This window comes from Anastrepha ludens, chromosome 2, assembly GCF_028408465.1.
Source record: "Anastrepha ludens isolate Willacy chromosome 2, idAnaLude1.1, whole genome shotgun sequence".
Lineage (NCBI taxonomy): Eukaryota > Metazoa > Arthropoda > Insecta > Diptera > Tephritidae > Anastrepha > Anastrepha ludens.
Window position 1 is genome coordinate 60,527,840 of NC_071498.1, and position 15,876 is coordinate 60,543,715.

General features: G+C 35.6%; 1 protein-coding gene across 1 annotated transcript in view; it reads left to right on the forward strand.

Annotated features, from left to right (window-relative positions):
- Positions 1 to 15,876, forward strand: part of LOC128863597 (irregular chiasm C-roughest protein) — a 206,492-nt gene that overhangs the window by 27,525 nt on the left and 163,091 nt on the right. The window contains exons 3-4 of the mRNA XM_054102868.1: positions 6,055 to 6,292; positions 15,326 to 15,469. Of these exons, the coding sequence (XP_053958843.1) occupies positions 6,055 to 6,292; positions 15,326 to 15,469 (382 nt within the window). The remainder of the gene's footprint in view (positions 1 to 6,054; positions 6,293 to 15,325; positions 15,470 to 15,876) is intronic.

Below are 15,876 nucleotides of genomic sequence, written 5' to 3' on the forward strand. Positions count from 1 at the left end.
GTGACTTGGCTACCTATGTAGGGGAATTTATTCCCATTTTTGATAGGTTGACCGTACAGCGTGAAAGCGCCAGGCCGAGGATCATTAATGGCTATTGATTTAAATTTTGCAACATTAATACGCAACCCAACACGCTCAGCATGTGTAGCTATATCATTTAGCTTACTCTGAATATATCCCTTTTATGGTGCCACAGTAATAGCGTCAGCATAGTTGAGTTCATCCAAATATTCCATGGAGATTGGGTTCTAAAGAATATCTCTACCAGGTTCGACCTCAAGAGCATTGCTCAGCACGCCAGCAATCACGATTAGAAACAGGAGTGACGATAGGATGCATCCTTGTCTTACTCCCGCATTCATTCTTCAGGGTTCAATTTATCTGGGACTCCTTAGTGATAGAGTGCGTTCCAGATACAATGATGTTGAGGCCGATCAAAAGCCCTCTCAAAGTCAAGGGTTTCCTGCATTTTAACTCTGTTATGTTCCGAAATGAGGCTATTTGATCTACGTACAATGTCTCGGTGTCGGTGTCTCTGGCGTCGATTTTTAAGCTTATTCTCTTAGGAATCAATTTACAAAAAACTTTGATAGCTACATATAGCTACAAGGTCCCCCTCCAATTCCCATTCTAGAAGGCAGCGCCCTTCCTCAGAACCTTCACCAGTATGCCCGTGCATGTTGTCAAAAGGTATAACTTCCTTTTCCCAGATGGTTTGGAACAGCCGAGACATCTTATGGGCTGATAGTTTTGGGTAGACATTTTGGGCGGAATAGCAGTCTTAATTTCAGTAACAGTTGGGTGTTGGGAAGATGCACCGGCAACTTTTTGAGTGCGCCGTCCAGGAATTGCCACCAATGCGCGCTCCTCGCGTATTTTAAAGACTTCGTCAAAGTGTTCTTTTCACCGTTTGAGCTGCTTAAAAACTTTGTCAAAGTGTTCTTTCCACCGCTTGAGCTTCTTCTAAGAGGCGGTTATCAGTTTTCCATATTTGCTTTTGATAGGAGTTTCGGAATGAACTTTAGCTACGGAAAGTTTGTGAGCGCAGTCGAATAAGAGTTTGAACGTCTGACTTGGAACAAGCGGCTGACTTGCGAATGCTGCCCATCCAACTAAATCTAAGATGGCAACCGCATCATGGGATTGGTACATTGGGCTGTCAAATTTTCGGTCCTCAAATATAGACGCAGTTCTTACTTGAGCCGAAACAAATAGAAAAAAATGGAACCGATCTGCTATCAATACATAGCTTTTAGGACAGCACAGGCACGTAAATAGTTGCAACATATTACATTCAGTAAATGCATATATACATAGATAAAATATCTAACATTCCTCTGATCACCACCGAGCGTTCTGCCATGGTCACTGCTCCTGAGAGCATTTCAATACACAAATTTCAAGGACTACTTGATAATGAAGCCATCTGCATGGATAGCTCGTGGCTTGTCAACAGTGTGGACGTTGGTGCCTTCTCACGAAGCTTCTCCCTAAATTTTCCCCTTCACTGGTTATTCAGGCTGAAATCTGAGCGATCAGGCAAGCTATGGAATAGACACTAAGGAACTAGGAAAACGTACTTTCTTATGTAGAGGCAGCCAGGTGTCAATTAAAGCTCAGGAGTCTATCACTCTCAGTTCTTAATTTGTGCGGCACTGTCACTGATCTTTGCAAAAGATGAAACAAAAGTGTGATGCTTTCTTGGTTGGGGTCCAAGTGGCATAGAAGCAAACTACATAAATACAGCTTAACAGACTTCTTGAAAAGGGTACAGTTATTTATTTTTGTTATTTTTGTTTTTTAATTAGAACTAATTAAACTGTCTGGTAGATAGGTAGAAGATTTACGGTGTATGCTTTAAATGCTCTTATCGCAAAAGCTCTGAAGTTATAGATCTTACAATCACAAAAACCAGCCTTTTGAATTATTTGTTTTCTATCCTGGATTTACTTTTTAAACTCCTTTAGTAGTCTATAAGAATATTGTTTGTGTTCATAGACTAAATTACACTAATAAACAAATAAAAAATAATTTTAGAAATAAATACAAATAAATCGAAATACTACCGAACAAATGGCCTCTAAATGTTTTTGGCCTGTTTTTGATACTCTGCTCCTCATTTAGTCTTGTCGTGCAGTTAGCTCAAATAAATTAATTACGGCTTAAAGCATTTTGTTCTAGATGTTTGTTTGTTTAATGTAGCGACTCTTCCAAACCTTTTGCAGCGCCAGTGGCATGCCACATAGTACAAGTACACAATCTCATTAATTTGCGCTATTACGCTGACAGCAAAAATCAAGCCATGAAAAGCTAATCCGAAGGCAAGCAAGAAGAATAGTACCGACAACAACACGGGAAATTAACGTAACAAGAAGTTGTGTTGAAGGTAACAACAACAACAAACAGCAGATACAGTCGGAATAAACGTAGGTGGAAGTTCAACCACAAGCTGCAGATTTCAAGCAAGAAGTATTGTGAATGCATACGAGGGGCAGCTGATAAGTTGGCGCTATAAAGTACTAAATGAATGAAAAGTATCTATCATCAACTTTAGGGATTTTTATTAAACAATGCTTTATCTTCTTCTTTATCTAGCTATATCGGGCAAACAAATTCTCGACCTCAAGCCGCGCAAAGATCCTTTTAAGTTTCTGGTGGTAATTACATCATCTAGGGCAGCAAAATATTGATAACAAAAATTAATTTTTCAATATTTAATATTTTTAAAATCAGGTTGCCCAGATTTAAAGTCTAAAACGTGCTTTCAAAGAAAAAACGTAGATTTGGTCAATTATTACTAAGTTAAAATTGTGCTTATTTTAATGCATAATTATGGTTATTAAAACCTACTTTTCATTCGTTTATAACTACGCGCCAATAACTGTACGATATGCCAGGAAAATATTTTTTTTAATTTCTCTTCAAAATTATCCTCGTCTCATTTCCCACACATTTTAGTGTATGTAGCTACTTTTTTTAAATTTCAAGTTTTTCAAGTTTTTTGGGAGTCATATTGAATTTTTACTGTATTTAAGACATGGCGAGACTAATTCCGAAACCAGTCCCGACATTTCGGGAGTTCAGTGAAAAGTTGTATGAAAAAGTTCCCACTATTTAGGGATTACATTAAAAGTGTTTATAAAAGAAATCGTATTGAATTTTTACTGTAAAGAATCCCGGAACCAATCCCGAGTCCAATCCAATCTCCTTTTTTTTTAATTACAAGTTTTTTAAGTTTTTATGAAGTCGGGATTTATATAAAAAATTTTATAAAAAAGTCCCATTGAATTTGAAATGCATTTAAGAAAAGGACGGGATCAATCCCGGAACTAGTACCGCGGCCTCGGCGGCACACCTCCATCCGATGGTCCAAATTTTCGATGACGCTGAGGCATAATTGAGGTTCTATCCCGTTAATGTGCCAAATTATCTCATCCTTTAGCTCTTGAACTGTTGCTGACTTATCGACGTACACCTTTTCTTTCGAATAACCCCAAAGAAAGAAGTCCAACGGTGTCAAATCACATGATCTTGGCGGCCAAGAGGCATCGCCGCGGCGTGAGATTATTCGGCCATCAAATTGTTCGCGCAAAAGAGCCATTGTTTCGTTAGCTGTGTGACAAGTGGCACCGTCCTGTTGAAACCATATATCGTCCACATCCACATCTTCCAATTCGGGCCATAAAAAGTTCGTTATCATCTAACGATAACGAACACTATTCACAGTAACTGCCTGACCGGCCTCATTTTGGAAAAAATACGGCCCAATGATGCCGCCGGCCCATAAACCGCTCCAAACATTAACTCTTTGTGGGAGCATTGGTTTTTCGGCAATCACTCTTGGATTATCAATCGCCCAAATGCGGCAATTCTGCTTATTGACGAATCCACTGAGGTGAAAATGTGCCTCATCACTGAAGAGGATTTTCTTCGAAAATTGGTCATTCACCCTTTGCCATTTCCTGCAACCATTCTGACCATTAACGACGCTTGAAATGATCAAGAGGCTTTAGTTCTTGAGTCAATTGGACCTTGTAAGCGTGTAAATCCAAGTTTTTATACATAATGTTCATCAACGACGAGCAATTGTTGGGCACGACGACGAGTTGAGGTGGGCGGCTCTTCAACCACACTATTGCGAATAGCAGCAATATTTTCTGCAGTACGAGCTGTACGAGCATGCACTGGTGTTTTCACATCTCCTACAGACCCGGTTTGCTCAAATTTTTGCACAATTTTTCCGATTGTACTCACATTTGGACGATTAAATTGACCGAAAAAATCACGAAGTGCGCGATATGCATTTTGATTTGAACGCAAATTTTCATAATAAGCCTGAATAACTTTAACGCGTTGCTCGATTATGTATCTTTCCATGGTTCAAATTGAGTTGGTCTGAAATTGAAAAATGTCAAAAGAAATGCAGAAAAAAACTTGACGTTTAGGTGTGGTTCACATTCAACATTGGCTCTTGAAATTTAACCACCCTTTATATTAAGTAAATTATGTCCCGGAACCAATCCCGAATGCAGCCCCAATATTTCGTCACTAATTACCACGCATATTTATATCCCTAGTAGATGCATATGTATATGCATACGTATATAAGTAAAGGAGTATCACTTCAATTAGTCACCTAAAGGTATGCTACATTCGTAACATACTTTTATACGAGTACAAATACTACCACGCTCACCCAACATGACATTCACTGACTAGGTAACAACTTAACATGCAACTTGCAATACCCGACCATTGTAGCAGCTAATAAAATTACGCCCTACCAATAACAACGTTGACAGCTGCAACAGCATTGCCGATTGAAAGCAGTGACAGCAAAAACAACAAAGCACAAGCAAAGCAAGAATAATTTGCCGCAAAAGTATTCAGCTCATGTCTTCGTATTTGAACTTTTATCCTGCGGCAAGTAATTGTAATTTAATTTCCAATTAGCAAACAAGCAACTAATTCGAAAATCCTTCCTTCCTGCCACATGCACGCTCCACACAATGCATGTTGCATTGCACAAATATGCGAAACTTAATTACACACACATACATATACAAACATACAAGCACACGGGTACAAGCATACATATTTCAATATATGTGAGCCCACTTCAAATGGAACCGACAGCGAAGCAAGAGCAGTGTGGCAGAGTGGCAATCGTTGCAGGTAGAGTAGCTTGTCGTTGTAGACGGCTGCCACTGTTGCAACAGGCAATCACAAAAATATTTATATGTGCGTATGCTTTCTAAAGATATCTCACATACAAATATTGATGCCTGAATAAGTGTCACAAATGGTCCCGTATGGGGTAAACTCGCTTGCTCAACATGGCACTAGTATAACATAATTTTAATTATTTTTATTTTTTATTTTTTTTGTAAAATATCTATTTCTTACCATGTAATAAAAGCTATTTAACTACATAAGTCCAAGTTTCAGAATTTTACCAAAATATTTAAACATTCATCCAATTTCCATCAATATTTCACACTTTTCATTCAGCGTTTGTAGAATTATCTTAGATTTAATGAATACACAATTTTTTTGTTCTTTTTTTTAAATTAGAACAAAGCAACGCTAATTTTGAGCTACTTCAAACATAAATTTTATTGTGTGAAAATTTACTTGCTTACTAACTGCTGGCCTTATCTCCTCGTGTAGGAAATGGCAAACGAAAATTTAATTGGCCATAAAACAGCGTACGAAACTGTTTTTACTTTTTCACTAAAAGGTTTGAAATTTTGATGAATTTTGGTCGGACTTGTAAAAATCTTATATAAAAATTGGATAAAATGGTATTTCTTTGTAAATTCAACTCTATATATTTTTATAAAATATTAGCTGAAATTAAAAAATAAATAAATGAATAATGACAACACTTGTCAACACGTGGTGCTTTTATTTTTTATTTTTTTTAGATTTATTATTTTTTAGTTTTTTCTCTATCTTTATGTATCCTGCCACAACTTACTCTACTACTCGCACATGTTTCCATGAAATAAGTTACCACTTCTCCTTTTTTTATTTCACTTTTCTGTCTTACAGCCTGTCGGCATCTATGCCAAAAAATACGAATGGGCTGCACGCCCCTCTAGCAGCGGCAGCGGCGGCCTGCATCTGGATTTACATCCGCCGCCTATGCAAATTGGCGGCGACTGTTCGCTGTGGATACGCTCGGCGACACTGGACTTCGATGATGGCTTGTGGGAGTGTCAGGTGACGGCAAGTGATTTTACGACACAAGATGCACTCACCAGCCAGCCAGTGCGACTGGTTGTCAGAGGTAAGAAATGAAAAATCTGTTTGGTGTCTATGGGGCGAGATAGCGAAAAGACGGAAAAAGAGATTGTGACAAAAACTAGTGTAGGTTTAGAATCAAGCTGAAGTAAAAATGCAAATATATTTAGAAGTTTTGAAACAAACTAAAATCTAAACGTTAAGAATATTAATGTTTTTGCCTAATATAGAAAATTTAGCTTTGTACACAAATTCAACAGAAAAGTTATGCGAAAACTTTAATTGCTGAAGAAAAATGGATGCAAATCGTTCTATTTCATTATATTGAATATATGGCGCAAAATTAATCATCCAGTTTTGTTTCGGAATAATTGTTTACTAAATTAAAAGGAGTGATTTTGAGTGAAGCAAATATTTTTGTGAACCTTTACGAGCTCCATTTCTTGTCTGTTTGTATACTGCCGCTGTCTCGTTCACAAGTGTCAGATATTATACTCGTACACGTACAACGTCATTTGCGAAAATCGTAAATCTTTCGATAGGGGGGGTTAATTTTGCGCCACCTTGTATTAGGAGTTTATTATTTAGTGATAATTTTCATTGTCTTCCGACGAGCCAGTAAAGCTGTCTGAAGCGATTTTAATCTAATTTCGTTTTTTAATAACATGGTTTCAGATTTAGCTTTGAATCGATAGTGATTCCATGATATTTGGCCTTGGCGTTTCCTTATATTTACGATATAATGAAAGGCTTAAATATTTCTTGATGTGTAATCTTTCTGCAAAACATATTGTCAGCGTCTAAACTTCTTCCCTATACATGAGAACAGGCAGGATGAGAAAATTATAAAATAAATATAAAACAAATATAAATATTTATCGACTTCTCGCTATGCTGCCTAATCCAAATTTGGAGCAATATTTACCAGTAGGATATCCTGTATTTATATTTATTCAAAATAAACCTTTTAAATGGGGTCCTAATATGATTAAGAATTTATGATAGTATGTCTTTTAGGATGACCAAACTGTTTTTGATGCTACCCCTCAGTTTGTTGTAGGCCAAAAAATTGGGGCACCTATTTGTTTTGTGATTTTTTTACTACATACAAGGTATCGCAAAATTAAGCAATGGAGCGCGTAAAAGTCAAAATAAAAATTTATATCACTAACACTATTTTTTGTTTTTTGTTTAATAAAAAAGTTATTCGAAAACAAACTTGGATGACTAGTTTTGCGCCACCTTTTATTTACCCATGCTGCCAATGCTTTGAAAATTATGATGAACCCTCGCACTTTTGGCTAAATCTGGTTTAATGTGTTGACATCGATATTATTTAATCTTCTCGAAAATCCAAAAAAAAGTACCCAAAAGATAAAACAAATAAAAATTAGTTAATTTTTAAAGTTTTTTATTTCTTTTTTAATTTTTATAATTTTTTTTTTTTAATTTTTTCAGGATCCGTATAAAAATAGTTTAAATTATCTACTTTTCATACTTAATTACTTCTAAGATGGCGGCTACAATTTGATCGCCTATTACAAAAAACAAATTTTAAGAAAAAATTTTTCAAACTGTGTGAAGTGTGTTACTTACTGATTTTTGGATTTGCTAAATACCAAAGTTTAAAAATATGTTTCAACATTTTCAAAAGTTTTTGTAAATAACGAAAACTCTAACTGATATATTCGAACTCACTTAAAAACAAAAATTCATAACTTTTATTACAAGTCTCCTCAAATATCTGTTTTTTTAATTATTAAAAATTGCGTGATTTCTGTTGAAAAATAAAATAATAGTTTGGAAGCCATTATTTTCTCGGTGGATGGCTGTAATGACCGATATCTTGTAAAGTATCAATCCAACACTCTAAAGTTTATACTCCTTGTCAAGGCGGCATTTCACACTAAAAAAATTATGTTGCTGTTCTTTGTTTGTTCCATTCAGTTGTGAGTTACAGGATTTTAACAATGGAAGTCAACAAAGAGCACATTCGGTACACTTTACGGTATTTCTTTGATAAATGCGGAAATGCAAGTCAGGCAGCTGAGATTGTGAAGAGTGTTTATGGTGCTGATACTGTAACAGCTAGTTACGTGCAATTTTGGTTTCCTCGATTCCCTTCAGGCATTTTTGGTGTTAAAGAAAATGTCGATAAAATCATCATAGAAATAATCAGGGTTAACCGTTTATTAAAGTTAGAGGAAGCATCGGCCAGGAGCTAAAGATCAACCATAAAAAAGTTTTAAGTCATTTGTGCAATATAAAAGAAAAATAATGGGTTTCTTTTCCCCCAAACCCATATTAAATAGTTTCAAAGAAAGCCTCCTCAAAGATCTGTTTTTCAAATCATTCAATGTGATGTGATTTCTGTTGAAAACTAAAATATTTCTCTCGCTTTAGGGTAAAAAACCCCTGCTAGAAGTTTTTAATTAAGACAAGTATTTTTGTTCGAATTTTTATTTATATTTTTTTATTTATTCTGCGAAAACCCTAATTATGTTATTGAGTGAGAATTATTTTCGGATTTGAAAAATCAGAATAGTGGATGGCCCCCCGCCGACGAAAATTTTTTTGAATATTTTTTGAAGCTTGCTTGCCGGAGGTTTTTGGGGTCGTTTTATTTATAATATATATATATTTTTTTTATTATTGATATTATTAATTTTTGTTTTTTTTTTTTTTTTGAAACGTTTTTTGTTTGTTTTGAAATTGCCTTTTGAAGAGAAGCATTTCGTATATAATTTTCATATTGTTAGTTTTTATTTTTTCTAATTTTCAAAAACTTCCTTAACCATTCTCGCACTTTCAGTTTTTTGTTTTTTTTTTCTCCTCTTTGAAAACTGCTTGCTTTGGTACTACAACTCGTTTAAGTCAATCAATTTTACTTCCCGTTCGAATGTCACAAACTTAACACCTCACAATTGACCTCATCACAAACTCTTGCATTTTTCTCTACCTCTTTCACACAGACACACATACCTGCGTGCGTGTATGCACTTGTCTCTTAGTTAAAGCGACACCGAACAGGTTAATTAAATTATGTAGCCCTAGGTTGTTGACCAAACTAACCAAAGACTTACCAACGTAAGGGGATATAAGAGTATTCAAAAATTAAATGAAAAAAGTAAATTTAAAGTTGTTACAGCTGAGGCCAATCTACATAATTTGTTACCCTGTTGCTTTAGCTCAAGCTGTGGTTGGCCTCTTATAACTTAATTAATTTCAAATCTTATCTAATTTTCCAACACAATGGCTCTATGTATTTGTTAGTGCGCGTGTATGTGTGCGTGTGAGTCAGTGTGTACAAAATGCATCCATTGCCTTTCCAGCTGCTAAGCAAATTAGTGGTCTGCTTAACTGTGCTTAAGTTTGTGTGTCATTAGCCTCAGCTAGATGCAGGGACAACTAAAATAAAATAAGTAAGTCGGCCTCAACCTAACTGTGATGCTTTTCTGATGCTCTTCTGGTGCTAAAGATAGTGCAAGGCGCTGGCATTAAACGCATTTACACTAATTCTTATGTATGTAAGTATTAAGAGGGTGGTCCGCATGATATTTCTTTTTAAATAATAAATTATTCGACCGGCGCTCTTTCAAGCTAGATTTCTTAACAGAAAATCAATAGCATACCTCCCCAGAACGAAATGAGTCGCTTTATATTTGAACAACGTTAGGAAATATTGCAAGCTTATTGCAAGTCAATGTTTTGTAGGTGGATTTATTGAAAAGAAGCAAAATTTATCTTTTCCGATCACATCCAGTTACTAATTTTCACATCGGAGGCTAAGATGTCAAGCAAAAATGCTAAATCCACACGTGAAGCCAAAGTATTCTCAGAGAGTGCCGGTTAGCTGGGAATTTTTTTCTTTGAAAATGCTGATATAGACGTCATTCCCACCAACGGCGAGCGATACAGAGGCTTCATAAATTAATATTTTTTTGCCAGAAAATGAAAGTATGGACTTCGGCAAACTTTGATTTCAGCTGGATGATGTGCCATGCCACACAGCTCATACCACAATTGCTCGTATGCGCACCTTGTTCGAAAGTTGTGTAATCAGTTGTTTCGTCTATGTCAATTGACCACTTCGAAGCTTTGATTTGACGCCGTTAGACTTTTATTTGTAGGCTTTCGCGAAGTGTCGATATTATGCGAACAATTCATTAACTACTCAGGTACTTAGAGCGAATATCAGAAGATAGAGGCGGTAAACGTCGCCGAGGTCTTGGAAAACTGAACTAACAGAATAAACTACTGCGAAACCAGCTGACGTATTCATATGAGTAAAATCATGTTCCATAAATAATGGGAATGTTTAAATATATATATATATATACATATAATATATAAAATTGACGCGTGCACCCATTTTGGGTGTTTGTCCGAGCTCGTCCTCCTATTTATGGTGTGCGTCAGAGACTGGCTTCGAATAGTCTCGAGCCGTCTCGAGCATCATACCCTAAATTTGGTACAAGTAAACACAACTGTCGCCAGCTATGCGGGCATGTAGAGTATAAACATTCTATTTTTCAGTTTGTGTAGTTGGCATGATTGCTGATTTGTGTTTTTGTGTATGCATCATGGCGAATGCTCGTGAAGTTTAGTATGTTATACATGCATTGATTATGAGCGGAGCACACAATCTCGAGTGCTACTCGCGTACTTCTATTTTCTTCTATATATATGCATATACATAAAAGCGGTTTAGATGAGTGTAAATAAAGAAAAAGGACAAAGTTGCCCAGATGGTAATTATCACAAACAATTTGATTAGAAACAAATTCCATTGTATCTGCTATCTCCATATGTACATATGTATGTACGTAAGTTTATAATACACAGCAAAAGAAGAAGAAGTTGTTCAACTAGTGCATGCAAGGACAAACAATACTCGCAGATCGCGAGTGGCTCGCGCCTTGGCTGTGGTGACGCGAGCCTGTGTGATACATACAACATTTCTATACTCGTTCATGCTATCAACACTGTGGTAGAAGACACGAGCATCAATTTGTTACCGCAACCGTCGTGCACAAACAGCTAACGGCTCATTATTTGTTACTGAACATAAACGCCTGATCATACAATGCACTAGTAAAAGATCGCGTATACACACAATCTAGGTATCCGTCGCAGCTCCCTGGTGTGCGTCTTGATGTTGTTCCACAAATGGAGAGACAACGGCAGATATTTTTTATGAAGAGCTTTTTCATAGCAGAAATACACTCGGAGGTTTGCCATTGCCTGCTGAGGGGCGACGGCTAGTAGAAATGGGAATGGGAATGGAAATATTTGCTCTTTTTTTCTCCAATTTTTAAATTTTCTTGAATTGAAAATACCTCGAAATATCCATTTTTTTTCAATAAAATTAATTTTGAAAAACGTTTTTTTAATGAATTGAGAATAAATTTTTTTAATAAAGTTCATATTCAAAAATGTTTGTTTTTAATAAAATTCATCTTGAAAAAATTTTATTTTCTTAATTCCCTTTGGGAGTAGCTTGAAAAGATCTGCATAAAAATCTTGAAAAAATTTAACAACGGAATCTAAATAATGAGGTTTTTCACCGCTTTTGGAAGACAGGTTTAAGAAAAACTTAACCCTTCATTGCATAATTTAATATTTCTTTGTAAAAAAAAAACATACACATGCTATTAGACCTCTAGGTAATGGGAAAAATAATTAAAAAAATCTTTGATTTATAGAAGTATTTTTTTTTTATTAAAAATGGTTTGATGTAAACTTCCATCATTATGCAGAATGAACATATGAACTTAGTACAAAATTGAAATAATAAATTAAGTCACTAATACCTTTCATTTATACCTTCAATTTTGGTGAAAATGAACAAAACAGTTATTGTTTTTGTTCAGGCATAAGTTAACCTTACATTTGATACAGCTTATTGTTGAATAGCCTTTACAATGTGGGTATTTGCATCGCAGAGAAATGCCAACTTGTGGCCAATGGTCACTGCCATCCATTCTTAGGTCTTTTGGTGGAGGAACAACTGCAGGTCCTCTCTTCTTTTTTGCCTGGATTTCATTTTCCACAAAGCTGGAACTGGGACGTCCTCTTCTGACCTCTGTGTTGGATCCTATTGAGCACAAAACTTGAGCTAATTCATTACGAAATTGTCCCATGGAAAGCATATCCTTTTTTGGTATATTTCGAATGATTGCATTTTTTTTGTAAATAATCCAAGAATTTGTGACTGTAAGATCAAGTAGGTGAAAGAATATGCGTAAATACCATTTTTTCGACCTCAAAGGAATATGGAACCTCCCCAAAAAACTGTCCATTAAATCAACTCCCCCCATATGTTTGTTGTATTCTAAAACAATTTTTGGACATGGAATTTTTTTGCCTTGTCATACCTAGGGACACTAGATACTGGTGTTGACCCCACATATGTTGATAAAAGTGTCACCATTTTGTTGTCTTTCCAGGTGACACAAGACATATCAACACCATCAAATGTAGATGTTCTTTCGACATGACTTCCTCTTGGTACAGACTTTTTCATAAACTCCCTTTTGTCTGGTAATTTTGAGTTAGGTATCCGATTTTGTTGTACAGTACCCACTGATAGAATTCCTTGCTTGGCTAAATAATGAACCAGGGGCAATGATGTGTAAAAATTGTCAAAGTAAATTATGTGATTTTGATATCTTGGCACGCCTCTTAGCAAACGAATGACTACATTCCCTGTGGCTCCTATATCAGGCTCTCCTTCTGGTCTTCCTGTATTTTCCTGTCCTGAATACAATTCAAATGTATGAGCATATCCTGATAAATCACACAGTACATACAATTTAAACCCCCATTTGTGGCACACATCTGCTCATCGACTGATAATCTTTGCTCCATTGGTACAGTAGAAAATTTTGCTCTGAGGTGCTCAATAACTGGACGTATTTTAAATAACCTGTCATGATTGGGATGGCCAACAGGTTTGTGATCATCATTATTTTGAAAGTGCAATGAGAGCTTCATTCTTTCAAATTTGTTGACTGGCATAGTGGATAAAACTGGACCATAACCAAAGGCAGGAGACCAATATGATCTGGTATTTGGAAATCTTTGCACAGACATGAATAATAATATCCCAAAAAACTTCTTCATATCTAACGCAGTATAAGTTATTTTGCTGTTGGTATCTTTTTGCATGATATATAAATTAGTTTGATCAACAATTTTCTGAATAAAATCATCATCCAAAAAATATTTGAAACATTGGTATGGAGTTTCAAGCTGGGATATTTCTATAGGAAAGGCTGACCTGCCTAAGAATGTAATTTTATCCTCATCAAATTCCATGTTTCTCTTTTTCCAAATCAGTTTTCTTTTGTCCAATAATGTGCTGAAAATAGCACCACAAGGAACTCTGATTTGGCTTTCTTGTTCTTCCACCATTTCTTCAACAAGAGGAGGGTCATTTTCATTAACATCCTGCCAGTCTTCATCATCATTTACATCATCTAATATACTTAGAGGTTCGTCTCTTGTATAGTGAGGATCTGGTAAGTTATCATCGTCAGAATCTTCAGCCTCCATTCCGTCTTCCGACAGCCAACCATCCTCCAGCTGTGTTAGATATTCTTCTATGGCTTTATCTGTCAAAATATTCTGAAAGAACAAAAAAATTGGTAAACAAACTGGAATTATGTGAACCAAAATTTCTCCATACTTCACAGATGACAATACTGCATAATGATGTAAATTTACACCATACCTATTTGACGTTATTTTAGTAATATTTTACATGTTTTCTTCACAAATAATAGCAGTTTCCGAATTACTTACCCTATTTCTATGCATAGTAAATATTTTATACGACTTCTTTGGACAAAACCATAAAAAAACTTGATAATTATATGCACCGTTAGAACAAAACACATAACATAACCTTGACCAAATTTTGATTGTCATGTGACAGTTGACGTTTGCTTTTTTTTTTATTAGGTGCGTTCCGTTTCATTCTTAAATGTTTTTAAAAGTTGCCAGAGGCAAAAAACCATGACCAGAGGCCTGTTTTGGGTGCATTTTTTCCTTTCGAATGGTTTGATAGAAATATCCATCACGATGCAACGAAGGGTTAAATAACTCCGGCAAATCTTGACCGCTTTAGACTTCTAAGGTATTATTTTAAAGGTATTTTCTAGGAAAATTAACCCATTCACGTCCCTTTTTATATTTATATTGGTATCACAGTTTCTATACTGTTGATAAAATTTGTAAATCCTTTCATGAAGTTCCTTTAAACTTACACTCGTTTATCATCTGAGATGATTTAAAAAATATGTATATTATATTTTTAAAAATAATTTTTTTTTTTATAAAAAACCCGATTTCTTTTTTTTCAATCGGTCCAGATAATGTAAAACTGTTTATTTTTCCGAAATATATTGGTAGGAGTCTTAATATTAATATACAAATCAGTAATTGGAATAGAACATTTAAATATAAGATATTTTACATTTCCGCCGGAAAATCAGTACCACCTTTTTAGTATGAAAAGCGTTGCACCCTAGTGTATTTATGTGTGTGTAGTATAAACAATGCAATTCTACCTTCGAAAGCCAACTTTCTACTTCACATACCTGCTGACATTAACTCCTATCCGATTACCAACTTTCTCTCAAGGTGCGATTTTGCATTTATAGCTGTGTGTGCATGTTGAATTTAATTAAAATGCATACATCCACATTTGTTTGTGCTGATTATATGAACTGTGAGCTGGCACACATAGCCACATGCAGCATAGAAGCAAACTTCATTTACACTCCCGGAAAATGGATATGACATTAAAGTGGCCGCTTAACAACAATCCAACGGCACAGAACAAGGCAACCATCGTCGGGGTATCATCGCTCATATGTCCTGTACAAAACACTTCACTTTGTGGCTATTTATAATAATTTGCGTTTTATTTGCATTGGCTTTATGACGCAATTCAATTAAGTCCCTCTCTGTCTCTCTCACCACTATTCACTCGTTTAATTCTTGTTCCATTCTATTCCATTCTAATTCCATATATCATTTTCTCACTTATCTCGTTTTTTCATTAATTTCACAGTTGTGCCACAACGTCCACGTCTGGAGTATGAGGGCGCACATGTGCCACCTGGGCATAATATCACCATCGACTCTGGCGCACTGGCAACCGTTAAATGCGTATCGCACTATGGCAATCCACCGGCGACGCTTAAGTGGTATCTTGGTAAGTATGCAGAGAGTATTTTTTGTTACCAAAATTTCTTTTTGTGTGAAAGTCGTCATTTGTATTTGAGCAAACACTACATTTGTAGTGTTGAAACTTTTAATCAGGCAACTACAATGTAGAGTTTGATGGTTTTGAATATAAAAGTAGACAGATGTCTTGCACATTCCAAATTTAATTGTGCTGCTTAAATTAAATTAGATATTTAAATAAAAACAGCGTAATTTTATTGCACTGCACTTGACTTAGAGCTGCTAGAACTTTGAAATCTCTGGGAAATCGTCTCCATATCTGGTCAAATAGCAAGTGGAGTTGTTGCTTAAAAACACATAGAAGCGATTAGATGAAAAAATGCAGTGAAAAATATATCATTTCGCAAGCACCCATTATCAAGACTAGAGTTTCGG